The sequence below is a fragment of the Hemiscyllium ocellatum genome, chromosome 14 (genome assembly GCF_020745735.1).
Source record: "Hemiscyllium ocellatum isolate sHemOce1 chromosome 14, sHemOce1.pat.X.cur, whole genome shotgun sequence".
Classification (NCBI taxonomy): domain Eukaryota; kingdom Metazoa; phylum Chordata; class Chondrichthyes; order Orectolobiformes; family Hemiscylliidae; genus Hemiscyllium; species Hemiscyllium ocellatum.
The window spans coordinates 13,202,353-13,217,760 of NC_083414.1; the positions used below are offsets into that span (position 1 = coordinate 13,202,353).

Sequence of the window (15,408 nt, forward strand, 5' to 3'; positions counted from 1 at the left end):
AGATTTCTGTCACTCACTACATTTTAACATGACGAGGCGAGGTGAGCTTTTCTAGGTATTTGGTTTTAATTAACAGAGGGGTTTGACCTCCGCATCATAACAGTTTGTGGGCTCGTCATCTGAGATTTGTACAGGTTTGGACAGATCCAGTCTGGGATTTGGACAAGTTTAGATGAATCTGGATGGATTAGGTCCAGGATCTGGACGGATTTGGACAGATTTGAACAGATTTGGGGGACAAAAGGTCCCAGTAGATTGAACAGACTTAGAGATTAGTGTCCTAGATCTTTAAATAAAACTTAGATGAGAAAAATCAGTTTAATTTGGTTATTTGTTGCTTAGATTAAAAGTGAGGGAAATGGCTATTAAATTGCTCAAGAGGTTCTAGGATTTGATGATGCTTCCCGAATTTGCCAAGAAAGTTTAGAAAGATAGGAAGGAATTAGCTTTTAGAATTAGCAAACAGGTTAGAATTGGGTTTAACCATGGACAAAAGGAAATCTGAAATTGTCATGGAGTTGGTCAAGCACTTAAGTATATCAGATAAACAGACAAGTGCAGAGAGTTAGAAAAACTTAAATTGTAAATGAGACAATTGGAATTAGAAGATAAAGAAAGAGAAAGAAGGGCTATGTTAGAAGAAAGGGAGAGAAAGTTCTTAGCTGAGCAAAAATAGAGAGAAGAAAGCGAAAGGGAAGAGAATTTGACCGAAGTTGTGAATTAGTCAGGCAAGTCAAGTTAACAGGATGAAGATGAAGGGAGAAGATAAGGATGTACACAAATATATTAAACATTGCCACATTTTGATGAGAAACATGTCAAAGCCTTTTTTATTTCATTTGAAAATGTGGCTAGGCAGATGGAGTGACCAAAGAACTTACGTTGAGTTTGAAAGAATTAAACATAGCAATTTTGACAGGTGGGTGCAGGCCTTAAAAATAGATAAGACATGTGAGGCTCTAAGAGAGATCATTCTGCTGGAGGAGTTTAAAAACTCACTTCCAAAGATGGTAAGAATTTATGTGGATGAACAGAAAGTTCAAGAAGTGAGAAGAGTGGCATAGATGGCGGAAGACTAAGCATTGGTGCATAAGGTGAAATTTAGTTTCCGACAGGAATTTCATCCTGTGAGGGATACAAATTGGGATAAGGGGACTAGAAAACAAAAAGAACATTACCCTGGAAATAGATTACCACAGGTGAAAAAAGAAACCCAGGAGGGGTGAAAAAGTAGGTGAAAGGCCTCAGGTGTTTCCACTGTGGTAAGTTGGGACACATAAAGTACCAGTGCTATTCGTTGAAGAGAGGCATTGGGGAAAAAAAAGTGGTAAATGAGGCTAAGCCAGTGGGATTAGTAAAAGAACTAAAGGAAACCCCAAGAAAAGTCAAGGAGCTGCAGGAAACTGCAAAGTCGAAGCAGAGGCTGAGTATTGAGTTAGTGCCCGATCTCTAGAAAGACATTGCCTCCGTGAGTAACACTCAGACAGAGAAGGGAAATAAGTTATAATTTTAAGAGATACAGGATCTGGTCAATAAGAAATGAAAGTATTTGCACTCTTTCTGACATGTTACCTGAGAGGATTATAATTTGTGGAATAGATGGACAGAAATTTAGCGTTCCCCTGTGTTAGATCAGGTTGGAGAGCCAAATCAAGACTGGGGAAGTAACAGTGGGAGTGATTGACAGAGTGACAGCTCCAGGAATACAGTTCATTCTTGGGAACGATCTGGCAGGATCCAAAATGGGAGCAACGCCCCTTGTGGTGAAGAAGCCGAAGGAAAACCAGGGAACTGAGGAATTAAAAGAAAAATACCCTGGATTATTTCCAGACTGTGTAGTAACAAGATCCCACTGTCATAAGTTACAGCAAGAAGGAAAGACTAAAGAGAAAGACAAAGGAGTTGAGGTTCAGTTAGCTGACACCCTGTTTGAAATAATGGTATAGGAAAGAACTGAACAGGTAGAAGATCAGGCAGAGGTGTTTAGTCCTGAAAGACTAATGGACTTACAGCAGAAAGATAAGACAATAAAAGATATATATTATGATGCATACTCAGAAAATGAATCAGAATGTATTCCCAAGGGTTATTAACTTATGGATAGAATCCTAAGATGAAATGGAGACCATGGCCAGTTAGTGCAGAGGAGAAATGGATGGGGTGCACTAGATTGTGTTGCCCGTAACATACAGACAGGAAGTATTACGGGTAGCACATGAATTACCAGTAGGATGTCATCTAGGTGGGAGAAAGACTCAGGCTAAGGTACAAAAGCACTTTTATTGGCCTGGACTGAGTAAGGACGTGGTTGAATTTTGCTGTACCTGTAAAATGTGCCAAAGGAAAAGAAAGCCATCAGAGAAACAGATGTTAGTTACTGCCCTGCAGAGTGAGGAGTCAAATCCAGATGACATGGATTTTGATGTGTTTCAAAATACATTAAATAACAAGGAAGTCCTTGAAGAATGGGATAGGATGGTGAGGCATCTGTCTCAGGAGCAAAAAACTGAGTTAAAAGATTTGTTGCAGGAGTATGAAGGCATACGCAGGAATAGAATGGGGACAACTAATACTATTGTGAATGAGGTGGAAGTAGGAAATCCTGTTCTGATAAAACAACACTCCAACAGGCTTAATCCTCTCAAAATCGCACAGGTCCAGGACAAAGTGGATGTGATGTTCAACAAAGACATCATTGAACCTAGTCAAATTTAGTGGAGTTTCTGATCATCTTAGTCCCAGCCCATTACAGTCATAGAGATATACAGCATGGAAACAGACCTTTGGTCCAACTTGGACAAAGTGAGGGCTGCAAATGCTGGAGACAAGAGTCCAGAGTGGGGTGCTGGGAGAGCACAGCAAGTCAGGCAGCATCCAAGAAGAAGGAGAATCAACGTTTCGGGCAAGACCCCTTCATCAAGAGGCCTTTGGTCCAACTCGTCCATGCAGACCAGATATCCTAACCTAATCTAGTCCCATTTGCCAGCATTTGGCCCATATCCCTCTAAGCCCTTCCTATTCATATACCCTTCCAGATGCCTTTTAAATGTTGTAACCGTACCAGCCTCCTCCACTACTCCCTCTTGCAGCTCATTCCATATGCGCATCATCCTCCTGCATGAAAAAAATTGCCCCTTAGGTCCCTTTTATATCTTTCCTCTCTCACCCTAAACCTGTGCCCTCTAGTTGTGGACCCCACCACCCAGGGGGTGAAATTCTAGCTGGATGACCCAAGTTTACCTTCCAGGTCATTTCCGCTCCTGTTAGTCCGTGGAGGTAAATTCTGTTCATTCCCAAAGACGAGGGGCGGGGGAAGATAAATGATTTATGTTTGAATTTTAGTCAGGACTTGTGTGAACACCGCCGGTTTGGTGTGGTGGGGAAAAGGGGACGGTGGTTGCTAAGCAACCGACTGTTTTTTTTGTGTGTGTACAGCGGCCGCCCCGCCCCCACGGCCTTGGATGACGCAATGACGTAGAGGGTGGTGGACGTTCGTCCCCTTCCCCTTCCCCCTCCCCCTACCACCCGGGGGGCGGGGCAGCGCGGTTGCGCATTTGGGAGGCCCGGTCGAGGGGGGGGTGGTGGCGGCGGCGCGCGTGCGCGTTGTATGGGGTTCACCCCTCACTCCACCAGCCCCGCCTCCCACAGGATTCGGTTCGCTCGCGCTCCTTCTCTTCACTCTTTCGGTGTCGGTGAGAGTAATGGCGGAAGGTGGCGTCCCGGATCTGGAGAGCCAGAAGAACGAGATCGGGAACTTGTTGAATACCTCCCTCAAGAAAGGGGATTCGTGGTATGGGAAGGCTTCAGGAGTTTTGAGGGGGGTGGGTGGTCGTCGCGGCGGTGATTTAACGCCTCAGGGTCAGGGTGAAGGCCGTGGGTAAGGCCCATTTCCCCCTTCTCTTCCTCCTCAGTCGCTGGGGCTGAAGCGAGGGATTGGGATAAAATGGGGCTTAGGGTGAGTCGGGACGTGAGGGTCAAATTTCTGGCAGAGCTGGGGTAGGGAGTAGGCCGGTTTGCCATGTGATGGGTATAGGCCTCGGGATTCCGGTAGTGAACCGACCCCCCCGGTCCCAGTGCGGCCCAGCTGGCGACCCTCCGCACAAACAGCATCTCTCTTTCCCCATTCCGGTGCAACAACGTGGCCTCCAAAGCCAGTACCTTACAACAATTTCCAGCCAAGAAAACACTAAACCCCGAAGGAGGCTGTTTTAAAAGGTTCCTTCCAACCTTAGACCGGATATTTCGAAATATTAAGGTCTGTGATCCTACTCTGTTTATGTTGAGACTTGACTGCTCGCCAGCGGCCCGCAGCACGCACAGTTGTAATAACATTTTACTGTAAATGACACTGCAGTTTTATGTGAACTTTGTTATACGCACAGCAATTTTTCCGACAGTTGGGAGGTTGCCAAATCATACTGTACCTTGCCCCATTTTGCCAGCTCCTTTTAATTTCTAAGAATATCTTAATACTTTCAATCTATTATTTCAAAGGAACTATCTTGTGACGGCTTTGTTTTACTTTTGGTAGTCAATCATTTTAAGAATTTTATCCTTGTGGGTATGAATTTCAAGTTCGTTAGAACAGGAGAGAGCGCCATCTCTTAGCTGGTTTTACATCCTTAATGCATTTAAGAATTTTCACTTCAAGCACAACTCGCTTTTGATGGCCCAGCTGTTCCATTGTGGGAATTAAATTCACTGTTTATCGAAGTATTTTGTTGTTGCATGACTTGCATGGAATTAAGGGTGCATATGTTCCCAGAATAATTTTTTAAAAGTAGCATACTAATGCATTACTATGCCATGTACCTTTAATTAGCAAGCTCATTTTACTGTTGCAAACAGAAAGTAGGTACTTGCCCATGGAGAAAGGAAGAAAGAGGGTGTTGCTCTAGGCTCACCTTTCAGTGTTGACAGCTGTCATTCTTCAACCTGCTTTACGTTCAATGACAAGACCGACAAACAAATCAACAGGCCACCTATGAGATCACCATTATCAGGACTCTTAGCAGAAACAGTTATGCAGAGGTTAGAATGAACAGCTGTCCCCACAATCCAGCTCAACCTTTGAGTCCGTGATGTAAATGACACCTTTTTGTCGTAATAAAACAAAACAAATTTTATGAGACACATCCTTACTAGTATAAAGCTCACAAAAGAGGAAGAGAACAACAACAGACTCCCCTTCCTAGACATCATAGTAGAATGAAAAGCTAATGGAGAGCTGCAGACCAGCGTTTACAGGAAAGCCACACACACTGACCAGATACTGAACTATAGGAGCAATCATCCCAACACCCACAAACAGAGCTACATTAAAGAATAAAGAACAAGCCACAATGCACTGCAGCTCCCAAGAACTAAGAGCAGCCGAGAAAAAACACCTGTACAATGTATTCAGGAGCATCGGGTACCCGATAAGCGCAATCTGCAGATTCCTACGCAACAAACTTCAACAAGAATTCACAACATACCCAGAGACTCTAGCGACCCTACCACACATTTAGGACATCTCAGAGATTACGACCAGACTACCATGGCCCCTACGCATCATGGTAGTCCACAAAACTGCCAACACACAAACAGCTTATGATGAATTTAAAGGACCCCATACCAATACAAAACACCCTGCAAGGACTGCGACAGACATTACATTCGACAAACTGGCAGGAAGCTAACCACCAGGATGCATGAGCGCCAAAAGACATGACCAACTATCGCTAGTGTCCATACACGTAGTCGAAGGAGGACACCACTTCAACTGGGACAATACATCCAACCTGGGACAGGCTAAACAAAGACATGTAGGGAAATTCCTAGAGGCCTGGCGTTCAAACCGACACTCCATTAACAAATATATTGATTTGGACCCCATTTACCAACCTCAAAAGAACCGGAGGTGAAATCAAGAGACCTACAAAAGTGTAGTTAACCTTTAAATACCCTCTTAAAAGAACAAACAAACTTTTCAGTCAAGAATAATTAAGGATGAACAAATGAATGCTCCTGGTCTTGTCATTGACACTCCATTCAGTAAATGAATAGAAAGAGGTAACATTTCCCATGTAATTTATTTTCATGTAGAGTAAATAAAAGAAAATATTTTCATTATGAAAATTTCATTTTTAATAATTTGAGCTGTTCATCTGTGCATTTCAACCTTGGTTCTGGTAGTATTTGAATCAGAAAGTTGTGTATCCAAATCTTTTAATCAGATTTGGCACTGAATCTACTTGAGTGTCATACTCTGGGGGAATGCGACATTTGCTTCATTATCAGAGGTCTCATCTAGAAGATAGTACAGTAGATAGTCTGTTGATGGTAGATAGTAGATTGAGGTGGATATAAAATGTCCCTTCACACTATCCCAGAAAGAGCAGGTGAGTCCTCCAATAGTCTTAGACAACATTCATCCTCCATAGTTAAAACAGATAATGTGGCGCTTTACTTTATAACTTGGTGGAATTTTGCTCTCATTTTTGTCTGCAACTGTGTATTCTCATCCTTCTGCTCTATTATTGGGAGCAAAAGTTTGAAAGCACCTGACCGTTTCACTGTTGTCCCTTGACTGTTTAACTCAGTCTCCATGCCATTTGAATGCTTCAATAATTATGCCTTCTGTAGAATGTTTCTAAAATGCCTTTTTTCCCTAAATAAAAATTTCTCAAAATCCTTGACTGTTCAGTTCAACCCTGTGCTTGCACATTCTGAACTTTTATGGTCTTTTTTGATGGGCCAAAAACTTTAAGGCTCTCATTTTTGTTGCACAATGTTGGTACTGAGTTCAATTACATATTGAGTGACGTCAGCAACTACTTGTCTTCATGCTTTAGATGCAGCGTATTTTGAAAATTCTAAATGGTGATATTTGGCATTGTATATAACTAAACTTGTCAGGGCAAATGCAAAATATTAGAATAAAGCTATGAATGTGAAACTGAGCATATTTACGCAATGAATACTGAAGAAGAAAAAAAGTCTTGATGCACTGTCAACGACAGACTAAGCATCAACTAAACTCTTCCAGTCCATTTCTGTAGACTGATGTCAAAACTTCTACTGGTTTGAAATGCCTGCCTTGGATCAGTAGTAGTAGTAGAAATCATCAGCATACTATTTCTTTCAGTTTCGTGTATAAATACATAAAATGAAAGAAGAAACCGAGAAAGGTATGAAGCAATTCTTACTACACCTCATTGCATTTAAAAAAAAATGAAGTGAAAGAAGATCTAAGAAAAGTTAGAGGGAGCAATTAGAATGCAGGCAGCTATAAGAAAATTACCTCTGCCAGTGGTCAGTGGATCAGTCACATTGGGGAACAGGAAGAGAAATTCTCATCATAGAATTTTTTTGTGAACTGTTAAATCTTTATTAGGATTCAAATGTGTTCATAGGTATCAGAAACAGTGCTTGTGGTTTATTGTGTTGTGGTTATTCCCAAAAGGGGATTTGCAAGGCTGGCAATGAATACAGTTTAATGGAGCTTATTATGGGCACCTGCTGACTGTTGCACTGCACTAAAGTTTTGCTGTTGGGATGTGGATGCCATTGGCAAGACCATACCATAATTGCCCTTCAGGAGATGGTGTGTTGCCTCAAATTGCTCATGTATGTGCAGGTCATTTCACAATACTGTTGAGTACAGAATTTCAGGATTATGATCCAGGAACATGAAGAAATAGTGATAGGACAACAAATCAGGATCGTGTGCTAGATAGAAATGATAGGTTCTTCCATGCACATATTGCCCTACTTCAAGAAAGAGGTTTGTTAACTTGATTCTTGTTACCTGTATCTTTTCAACTTTTGGATTTAAAAAGTTGTGAATCTATCACATCTCTTTTAGGAATATGAGTTTGAGTTGATTCAGTTGTATAGGTTTTCTCGGATAAACTGTTCTGAAGTCAGCCATTTGCTGTTGCTGCTCCACTTGAGTCTCCTCTTATCTTTCTTTATCTCTAGAGGGCATAAATTCCAGGTAAGGGGGGAAAGATATGAAAGGGACCTAAGGGGCAACATTTTCACACAGAATGTGGTGCATGTATGGAATGACGCTGTCAGAAGAAGTGGTGGAGACAATTACAGCATTTAAAGGGCATCTAGATGGGTATTTGAATATGAAGGGCTCAGAGGGATATGGGCCAAGTGCTGGAAAATGTGACTAGATTAGGTTAGGATATCTATGCGGCATGGGCGTGTTGGACTTGAGTCTGTGTCCATGCTGTACATTTCTCTGACTCTAAACCTATTATTGTAACCCCACATTCACTACTACTTGTACTTTTTTACCTTCCCCTTAAATACTGTTGACTGTTCTGCAATTGAATTGACAGCATTTAATAAGATGTAAATTGAAGACTGAATGCTGTGCCCTTTTGTTCAAACACTTATGTTTGATGTTACATTTCCACAGAAACTCAGTACAGAGGAACCTTGATTATCCAAACAAGATGGCCGGGTACTATTTTGTTCGGATAATTGATTAGTCAGATCATCAATTTTACCTTAAACGAGGAAAGCCATGTTGATCTAATGCTATGTTCTACCGGAGAATTTGTTTAAATCTATAATTTTAATGAGGACGTAGGGAAGTGCTTAATGAGTATTTTTCCTCAGTATTCACATTGGAAAAGGGCAATGTTTGTGAGAATACAGAGATACAGGCCACTAGATTAGATGGCATTTCGGTTGACAATGAGAAAGTTTTAGCAATTTTTGCAGATCAGAAAATAGATAAGACCCCTTGGCCAGATGGGATTTATCCTCTTCTCTGGGAAGCCAGGGAGGAGATTGCAGAGCCTTTGGCTTTGACCTTTGTCAACATTGTCGACAAAAGTGCTGCCAGAAGACTGGAGGGTAGCAAATGTTGTTCCCTTGTTTAAGAAGGGGAGTCGAGATAATCCTGGTAGTTATAGGCCAGTGAGCCTTACTTTGGTTGTGTGTCATGTCTTGGAAAAGCTTACAAGAGATAGGATTTATAATCATCTGGAAAGGAATAAGTTGATTAGAGAGAGTCAACATGGTTTTGTGAAGGGTTGATCGTGCCTAACTAACCACTTTGAGTTCTTCAAGAAGGTGACAAAACAGGTGGATAAAGGTAAAGCAGTTGATGTTGAAATGGACTTCAATAAGACGTTTTATAAGGTTCCACATGGTAGGCTATTGCCCAAATTACAGAGTTTCAGGATTGACGGTGATTTATAGAATTGGATCAGAAGTTGGCAGGTTAAAAGAGGACAGAGGGTACTGGTTGATGGGAAATGTTCATCCTGGAGCTCATTTACCAGTGGAATGCCACAAGGATCTGCTTTGGGACCTCTGCTGTTTGTCATTTTTATAAATGATCTGGATGTGTGTGTAGAAGGATGTGTAGTAAATTTACAGATGACACTAAGGTAAGCAGAGTTTTGGATAGTGGCGAAGGATGTTGTGGGTTACAGAGGGACATAAATAAGATGCAGAGCTGAGCAGAGAAGTGGCAAATCTAGTTTAATGCGGAAAAGTGAGAGGTTGTTCACTTCAGAAGAAATAACAGGAATGCAGGGCACTGGGCTAATGGTAACATTCTTGGCAGTGTCGATAAACAGCAATCTGTGTCCAGGTGCATAAATCCCTGAAAGTTGCCACCCAGGTTGATCAGGTTGTTAAGAAGGCATATGGTATGTTGGCGTTTATTGATGGGGGATCAAGTATTGGAGCCGCAAGTTCACGCTTCAGTTGTGCAAGACACTGGTACGGCTGCATCTGGAGTATTGCGTACAGTTCTGGTCACTGCACTCTAGGAAATATGTGGAAGCTTTGGAAAGGGTTCAGAGGAGATTTACTAGGATATTGCCTGGTATGGATGGAAGGCCTTATGAGGAAAGGCTGAGGAAACTGAGGCTGTTTTCGTTGGAGAGAAGTTTGAGAGGTGATTTAATCGAGACGTGTAAGATAATCAGGGTTAGATAGGATGAACAGTAGGAGCCTTTTTCCTCGCATGGTGAAGGCTAACATGAAGGGACGTAACTTTAAATTGAGGGTTGATAGATATAAGACAGATGTCAGAGGTAGTTTCTTTACTCAGAATAGTAGGGGTGTGGAATGCACTGCCTGCAACAGTAGTAGACTCGCTGACTTTAAAGGCATTTAAATGGGCATTGGACATACATTGATCCATTATTATTCATATGTATGTTAGAGGGGCATCAGATTAATTTCACAGGTCTGCGCACCATCAAGGGCTGAAGGGCCTGTACTACGCTGTAACGTTCTATGTTCTGTGTAATATATTGAGCGCAAGAAGACACAAATCTCACATGAACAGAATAAAGCAATGATAACACAAGATAACTTTTTAAAAATGCAGCAGAAATTAGCATTTGGCAAGGAGTGCTGAAGACTGCATTTCCTGTAAACAAGGTCCCGAATAGCTTCTACAATCGCAAGAGCATTTGTCAGTTTCCGGGAATTCAGTGTCACGATAGAAAGACCGAAGCACCTCCTCGCGCATGCGTTTTACATTCTTGCCATTTTTCTCATGAATGGCCGGGTAAAGTGACAGGAATGCTGTTAAACACTTACTTTTGCAAAGGGCCGTGTAACAACCGTTACGTAAAAAATATCCAGTCACTGTTGCTTGAGCTGCTTTTGTTTCTTTGTTTTTGGCAGTGTTTTCACATGTTCTTCACTACAGGTAAATCGAATACACTTGCCTTTTGATATAATGTTTTTGCGGATCCTGAAATCTTCTTGGGATAATCCAAAATTTGAATAATCGCGATTCTTCTGTAGATCAAAGATGCCAATTTGCAAAGATTTGAATAGGTCATATGGCAGAGAACATTGCAGTTCCACCAAATCAGGCCATGCTTATGTTTATATTCCACTCAGGTCTTTTCCTATCGTTTGTGATCTAAATTGACTGTTTTGATCTATTTCTCCTTTCCCCAAATGTTTGTTTGGCTTCCTCTTAAATGCATTTACACTGTTCAATTATTGCTTGCGATAGCGTGTTCCACATTGTTAACATCCCTTGAATTAAATTTCTTCTGAATTTGATATTAGATTTCTTCTTTTGCGTTGTCTACACATGGAAACACTCTTGCTGTCTCCACTCTATTAAAAGCTTGCATATTTTGCAAGTTCGTTTTTGACTTACGAGGTCACCCCTCAGGCTTTTTTTCAAGAGAAAGGACCCAACCTGTTTGTTCGTTCTTTCTTGATATGCATATCCATGCATTTCTGCTATCATCCTTGTAAATCTAAAACATCTGCCTGATTCAAAACAAGAAATGTCTTAGAAGCATTGTGAAAGAGAAGATCTCATCTGCAGTTCTGAGGTGACCAGCCAAGGAAGAAGTGAATAAATATTGTTGATAACTGCTTTATTTATCATAAAATACATCACAGGGCAAGCAGAATCCAATGATAGAATTACTGGAACCCCCAATCATTAAACCTTTGGTGTAGCACTCCCAGTTAGCCATTAAAATCTCATTTTGAGCCTGTACCTGCTGCCTCCTTTTCTTTTAGGTCATGTAATCTCTGCAGTTAACCCAATTTTGTTTATGGCTTGATCTTATATATGTCTTTAAGCATTAAACTAGTGAAGAATGGTTGTATTCACTGAGCAGTTTGCTGTTTAAAAGATTTTTGATTCCATAAGCTTGTGTGGAATTAGAAAGTGAAAAGATTGGTTTCATTAATGTAATAGATGTGATATTGTGTCCTTGGAACGCAATGTTGGCAGGCAGAAATTGATCAGGTACTGATGTCTAGGATTTTAGCTGCAAGCTCAGAGAGTAATGCTTTGGAAGTTTACAAAAATCAATTTGTGTACTTTGAGCAAAATGATTTAGTCCTGAACCTGTGACAGGGAGCTGCAATAATGATCACCTCACAGATTAGATACTTTCTTTGATAAAGTAAAACATTCATTATGTCTTTAAATTCCTGGGGGCATTTCAACGTACTTCATAACCAATGGCTTGTGTTAACAAAATGTAGCTACAACTGTAAAACTAAAACTACAGTTAATTTTGCATGCAGCATGGTTGTGCAAACCATTCTTATGTAGAATTTACATTCTACAGTCATTGTTTATGCACCACAGAAGCCTTTCTTTCTTCCATTTTCATCTAATTCTGCCAATGTATCCTTCTACTCAACACATCATAATATCTAGCATTCTTTTAAATACATCTATTTTCTCCATGTAATAGCACACCCCATAATCTTAACTGATCTCTGCATTTTAAAAAAAAGTTTCTTGAGTTGCTTATTTGATTTATTACTCCTAATTTTGAGCAACTACCGATGTGAAAGCATACCTAGATCTACCCAATATCTCCTTTATAACCCAGCTTCTGTTCAGACATCTTCTATTTTGTGGAGCAAGGAAGAATCTGCAAAGTCTTTCCTGATAGTTATAAAATTTCAGTTCTATGATCATCCTTTTATTTTAACTTTACCCAGTACCTCCAATCTTTACATAATACAAAGACCATTTATGTTTTGAATGAAGGAGGAGTTTTAATCAGGACAGTGGAAGAACATTTCCCATCATCAGAGACAAATTGGACTTCTGTTAAATTCTTATCTGAAATTCAGCATCTCTGACAATGCACAACTCCTTCAGTTTCTGCCTGTGTCTTGAAATGTCCTGGTGTGGAGCTTCGATTCAAAACCTTTTAAACGGAGATGCACATCTTCTAGGCGGTTGCCATTGCCCTGAAACTGAATTGGTAACCATATTAATAGTGTGGTTTCAAGAGCAGGTCAGAGGTTACGACTTCTGCAGTGACTAACTCACCTGTTGACTGTCCGAAGCTTGTCCTCGCAAGGCACAATTCAGGATTATAAAGGAACACTCTGCATTTGCCTGCATGAGTACAGCTCCAACATACACATTTTAATCCCATCTAGGACCAAACAACCTACATGACTGGTATTGTATCCTCCACTATAAACATTTTACACTCTCCTCCACCAATGCACGTTGACAACAGCATGTGCCATCTGCAAAATGTGTTGCAGTAACTCACCCAGGCTCCTTGGACAGCACATTCCAAGCCCACAACCAGTGCCACCTTGAAGGAAAAAGGTGCAGATGCATGGGGCCATTATAGTTTGCAAGTTCCCCCCTAAGCTGCATGTTTCCTGACTTGGGACTATATCATCTGCTCCCTCATTGTCGTTAGGTTAAAATCTTGGAGCTCCATCTCGAGCAGCACTGTGGATATGTCTACACTGTGTGAACTTTACTGGTTCAAGAAGATAGCTCGCCATCACCTTCCCAATGCTAAATAAGGGCGAGCAGCAAATGCTGTCTGAACCAATGATGCTTATGTGATTTTGGGGGAACAGCAATGCATTTCCAAGTTGGGTGGTGACTGGCTTGGAGGGGCACTTACAGATGGTGTTCCATGTGTCTGCTGCCTTTGTCCTTCAAGATGGATTTGGTTTTGGAAGATACTACCTAATCATTTGATTTTCTGTGTTGCATCTTATAGATACTCAGTAGCAGCAGCATGTACTATCAGTGGTGGTGGGAGTGGATGTTTGTTGATGTGGGCTGCTTTGTCTTGGATGGTGTTGAGCTGCTTGACTGTGTTGGGGCTGCACCTATCTGGATGGTTGGGAAATCTTCCATCACGCTTCTGATTTGTGCCTTGGATGATGGACGAGCTTTGGGGAATCAGAGGGTTGGTTGCTTGCAGCAGTATTCTTTGCCTCTGACCTGCTCTTGTGCCTGTTGTGTTTGTGTGGTGAGAACAGAATGGACTTAGAGCTAAAAAAAAGGGCATGGAAAAGCTTGAGGAGGTAGGATTTAGGAAAATCCTAACACATTCTACACTTAGGTGAGGAAAAAGAGACTGGCCAGAGTGAGGGTAGGACTGATCAGGGATAGGGGAGGGAACTTGTGCCTGGAGTCGGAGGTCCAGAATTAATACTTTGCTTCAGTATTCACTACTGAGAGGGACCTTGACGTTTGTGAGGACAGCGTGAAACAGGCTGATATGCTTGAACAGGTTGTTGTTAAGAAGGAGGGTATACTGAAAATTTTGAAAAACAGAATGATAAATAAGTCCCCTTAGGTAAAAACATTGGCTGCAGATGCTGGAAACCAGATTCTGGATCAGTGGTGCTGCAAGAGCGCAGCAGTTCAGGCAGCATCCAACGAGCAGCGAAATTGACGTTTCGGGCAAAAGCCCTTCATCAGGAATAAAGGCAGTGAGCTGGAAGCATGGAGAGATAAGCTAGAGGAAGGTGGGGGTGGGGAGAGAGTAGCATAGAGTACAATGGGTGAGTGGGGGAGGAGATGAAGGTGATAGGTCAGGGAGGAGAAGGTGGAGTGGATAGGTGGAAAAGGAGCGGGACAAGTCCGGACAATAAGTCCCCTTGGCCAGATGAGACATACCCAAGGTTACTTACAGGAATCAAGAGAAGAGATTACTGCGCCCTTGACAACAATTTTTGCATCCTCATTGTCCACTGGAATAATACCAGATGATTGGAAGGTGCCAAATATTTTTCCTTTGTTCAAGGAAGGGAATAAGGATTTTCCTAGGAATTACAGAACAGTCAGTCTTATGTCTGTGGTGGGCAAGTTATCACAGACGATTCTGAAAGACAGGATTTATGATTACTTGGAAAACCATAGTTTGATTGGAGGTAGTCAACATGGCTTTGAGGGGCAGGTCATGTCTCACAAACCTTATTGAATTCTTTGAGGATGTCACAAAATACATTGAAGTTAGTTTATGCATTTTAGCGAGGTATTTGGTAAGGTTCTCCATGGTAGGCTAATTCAGAAATAAGGAAGCATGGGATACAAGGAAATCTGGCTGTCTGCATACAGAATTGGTTGGCCCACAGAAGACAGATGGTGATAGTATTCAGCTTGAAGCATGGTGACCAGTGATGTTCCACAGAGATCAGTTCTGGGATCTCTGCTCTTTGTGACTTTTATAAATGACTTGGCTAAGGAAGTGGATGGTGGGTGACTAAGTTTGCCGCTGACACAAAGACTGGCAGTGTGGTGGATAATGTGAAGGGCTGTTGTAGACTGCAAAGGGACTTTGATAAGATGCAGAGCTAGGCTGATAAGAGGTAGATGGAATTCAACCTGGAAAAGTGTGGAATGATTCATTTTGGAAGGTCGAATTTGAATGCAGAATACAGGGTGAAAGGCAGTGTTCTTGGCAGTGTGGAGGAACACAGAGATCTTGGGGTCCATATCCACAGATCCCTCAAAGTTGCCAGCCATGTGGATGGGATTGTGAGGTGGCGTATGATATGTCCGCTTTCATTAACAGTGGGGCTTGAGTTTGAGTTGTGAGGTTATGCTAGTTCGATAAAGCCCTGGTTAGACCACACTTGGAATATTGTGTTCAGTTCTGGATGCCTCATTATAGAAAGGAT

At 41.6% G+C, this 15,408-nt stretch overlaps 1 protein-coding gene across 3 annotated transcripts in view; it reads left to right on the plus strand.

The window, feature by feature from the left end:
* The first annotated feature begins 3,603 nt into the window (after positions 1-3,603).
* usp4 (ubiquitin specific peptidase 4 (proto-oncogene)) overlaps positions 3,604-15,408 on the plus strand; it is a 94,335-nt gene continuing 82,530 nt past the window's right edge. For 2 of the 3 annotated variants that reach the window (XR_009645428.1, XM_060835372.1), the window contains exon 1: positions 3,604-3,790. Coding sequence is in view for 2 of the 3 variants with exons in the window: in XM_060835372.1 (XP_060691355.1) it covers positions 3,702-3,790 (89 nt within the window). In the remaining variant the exon portion in view is untranslated. The remainder of the gene's footprint in view (positions 3,791-15,408) is intronic. The other variant, XM_060835373.1, reaches the window with a different exon arrangement.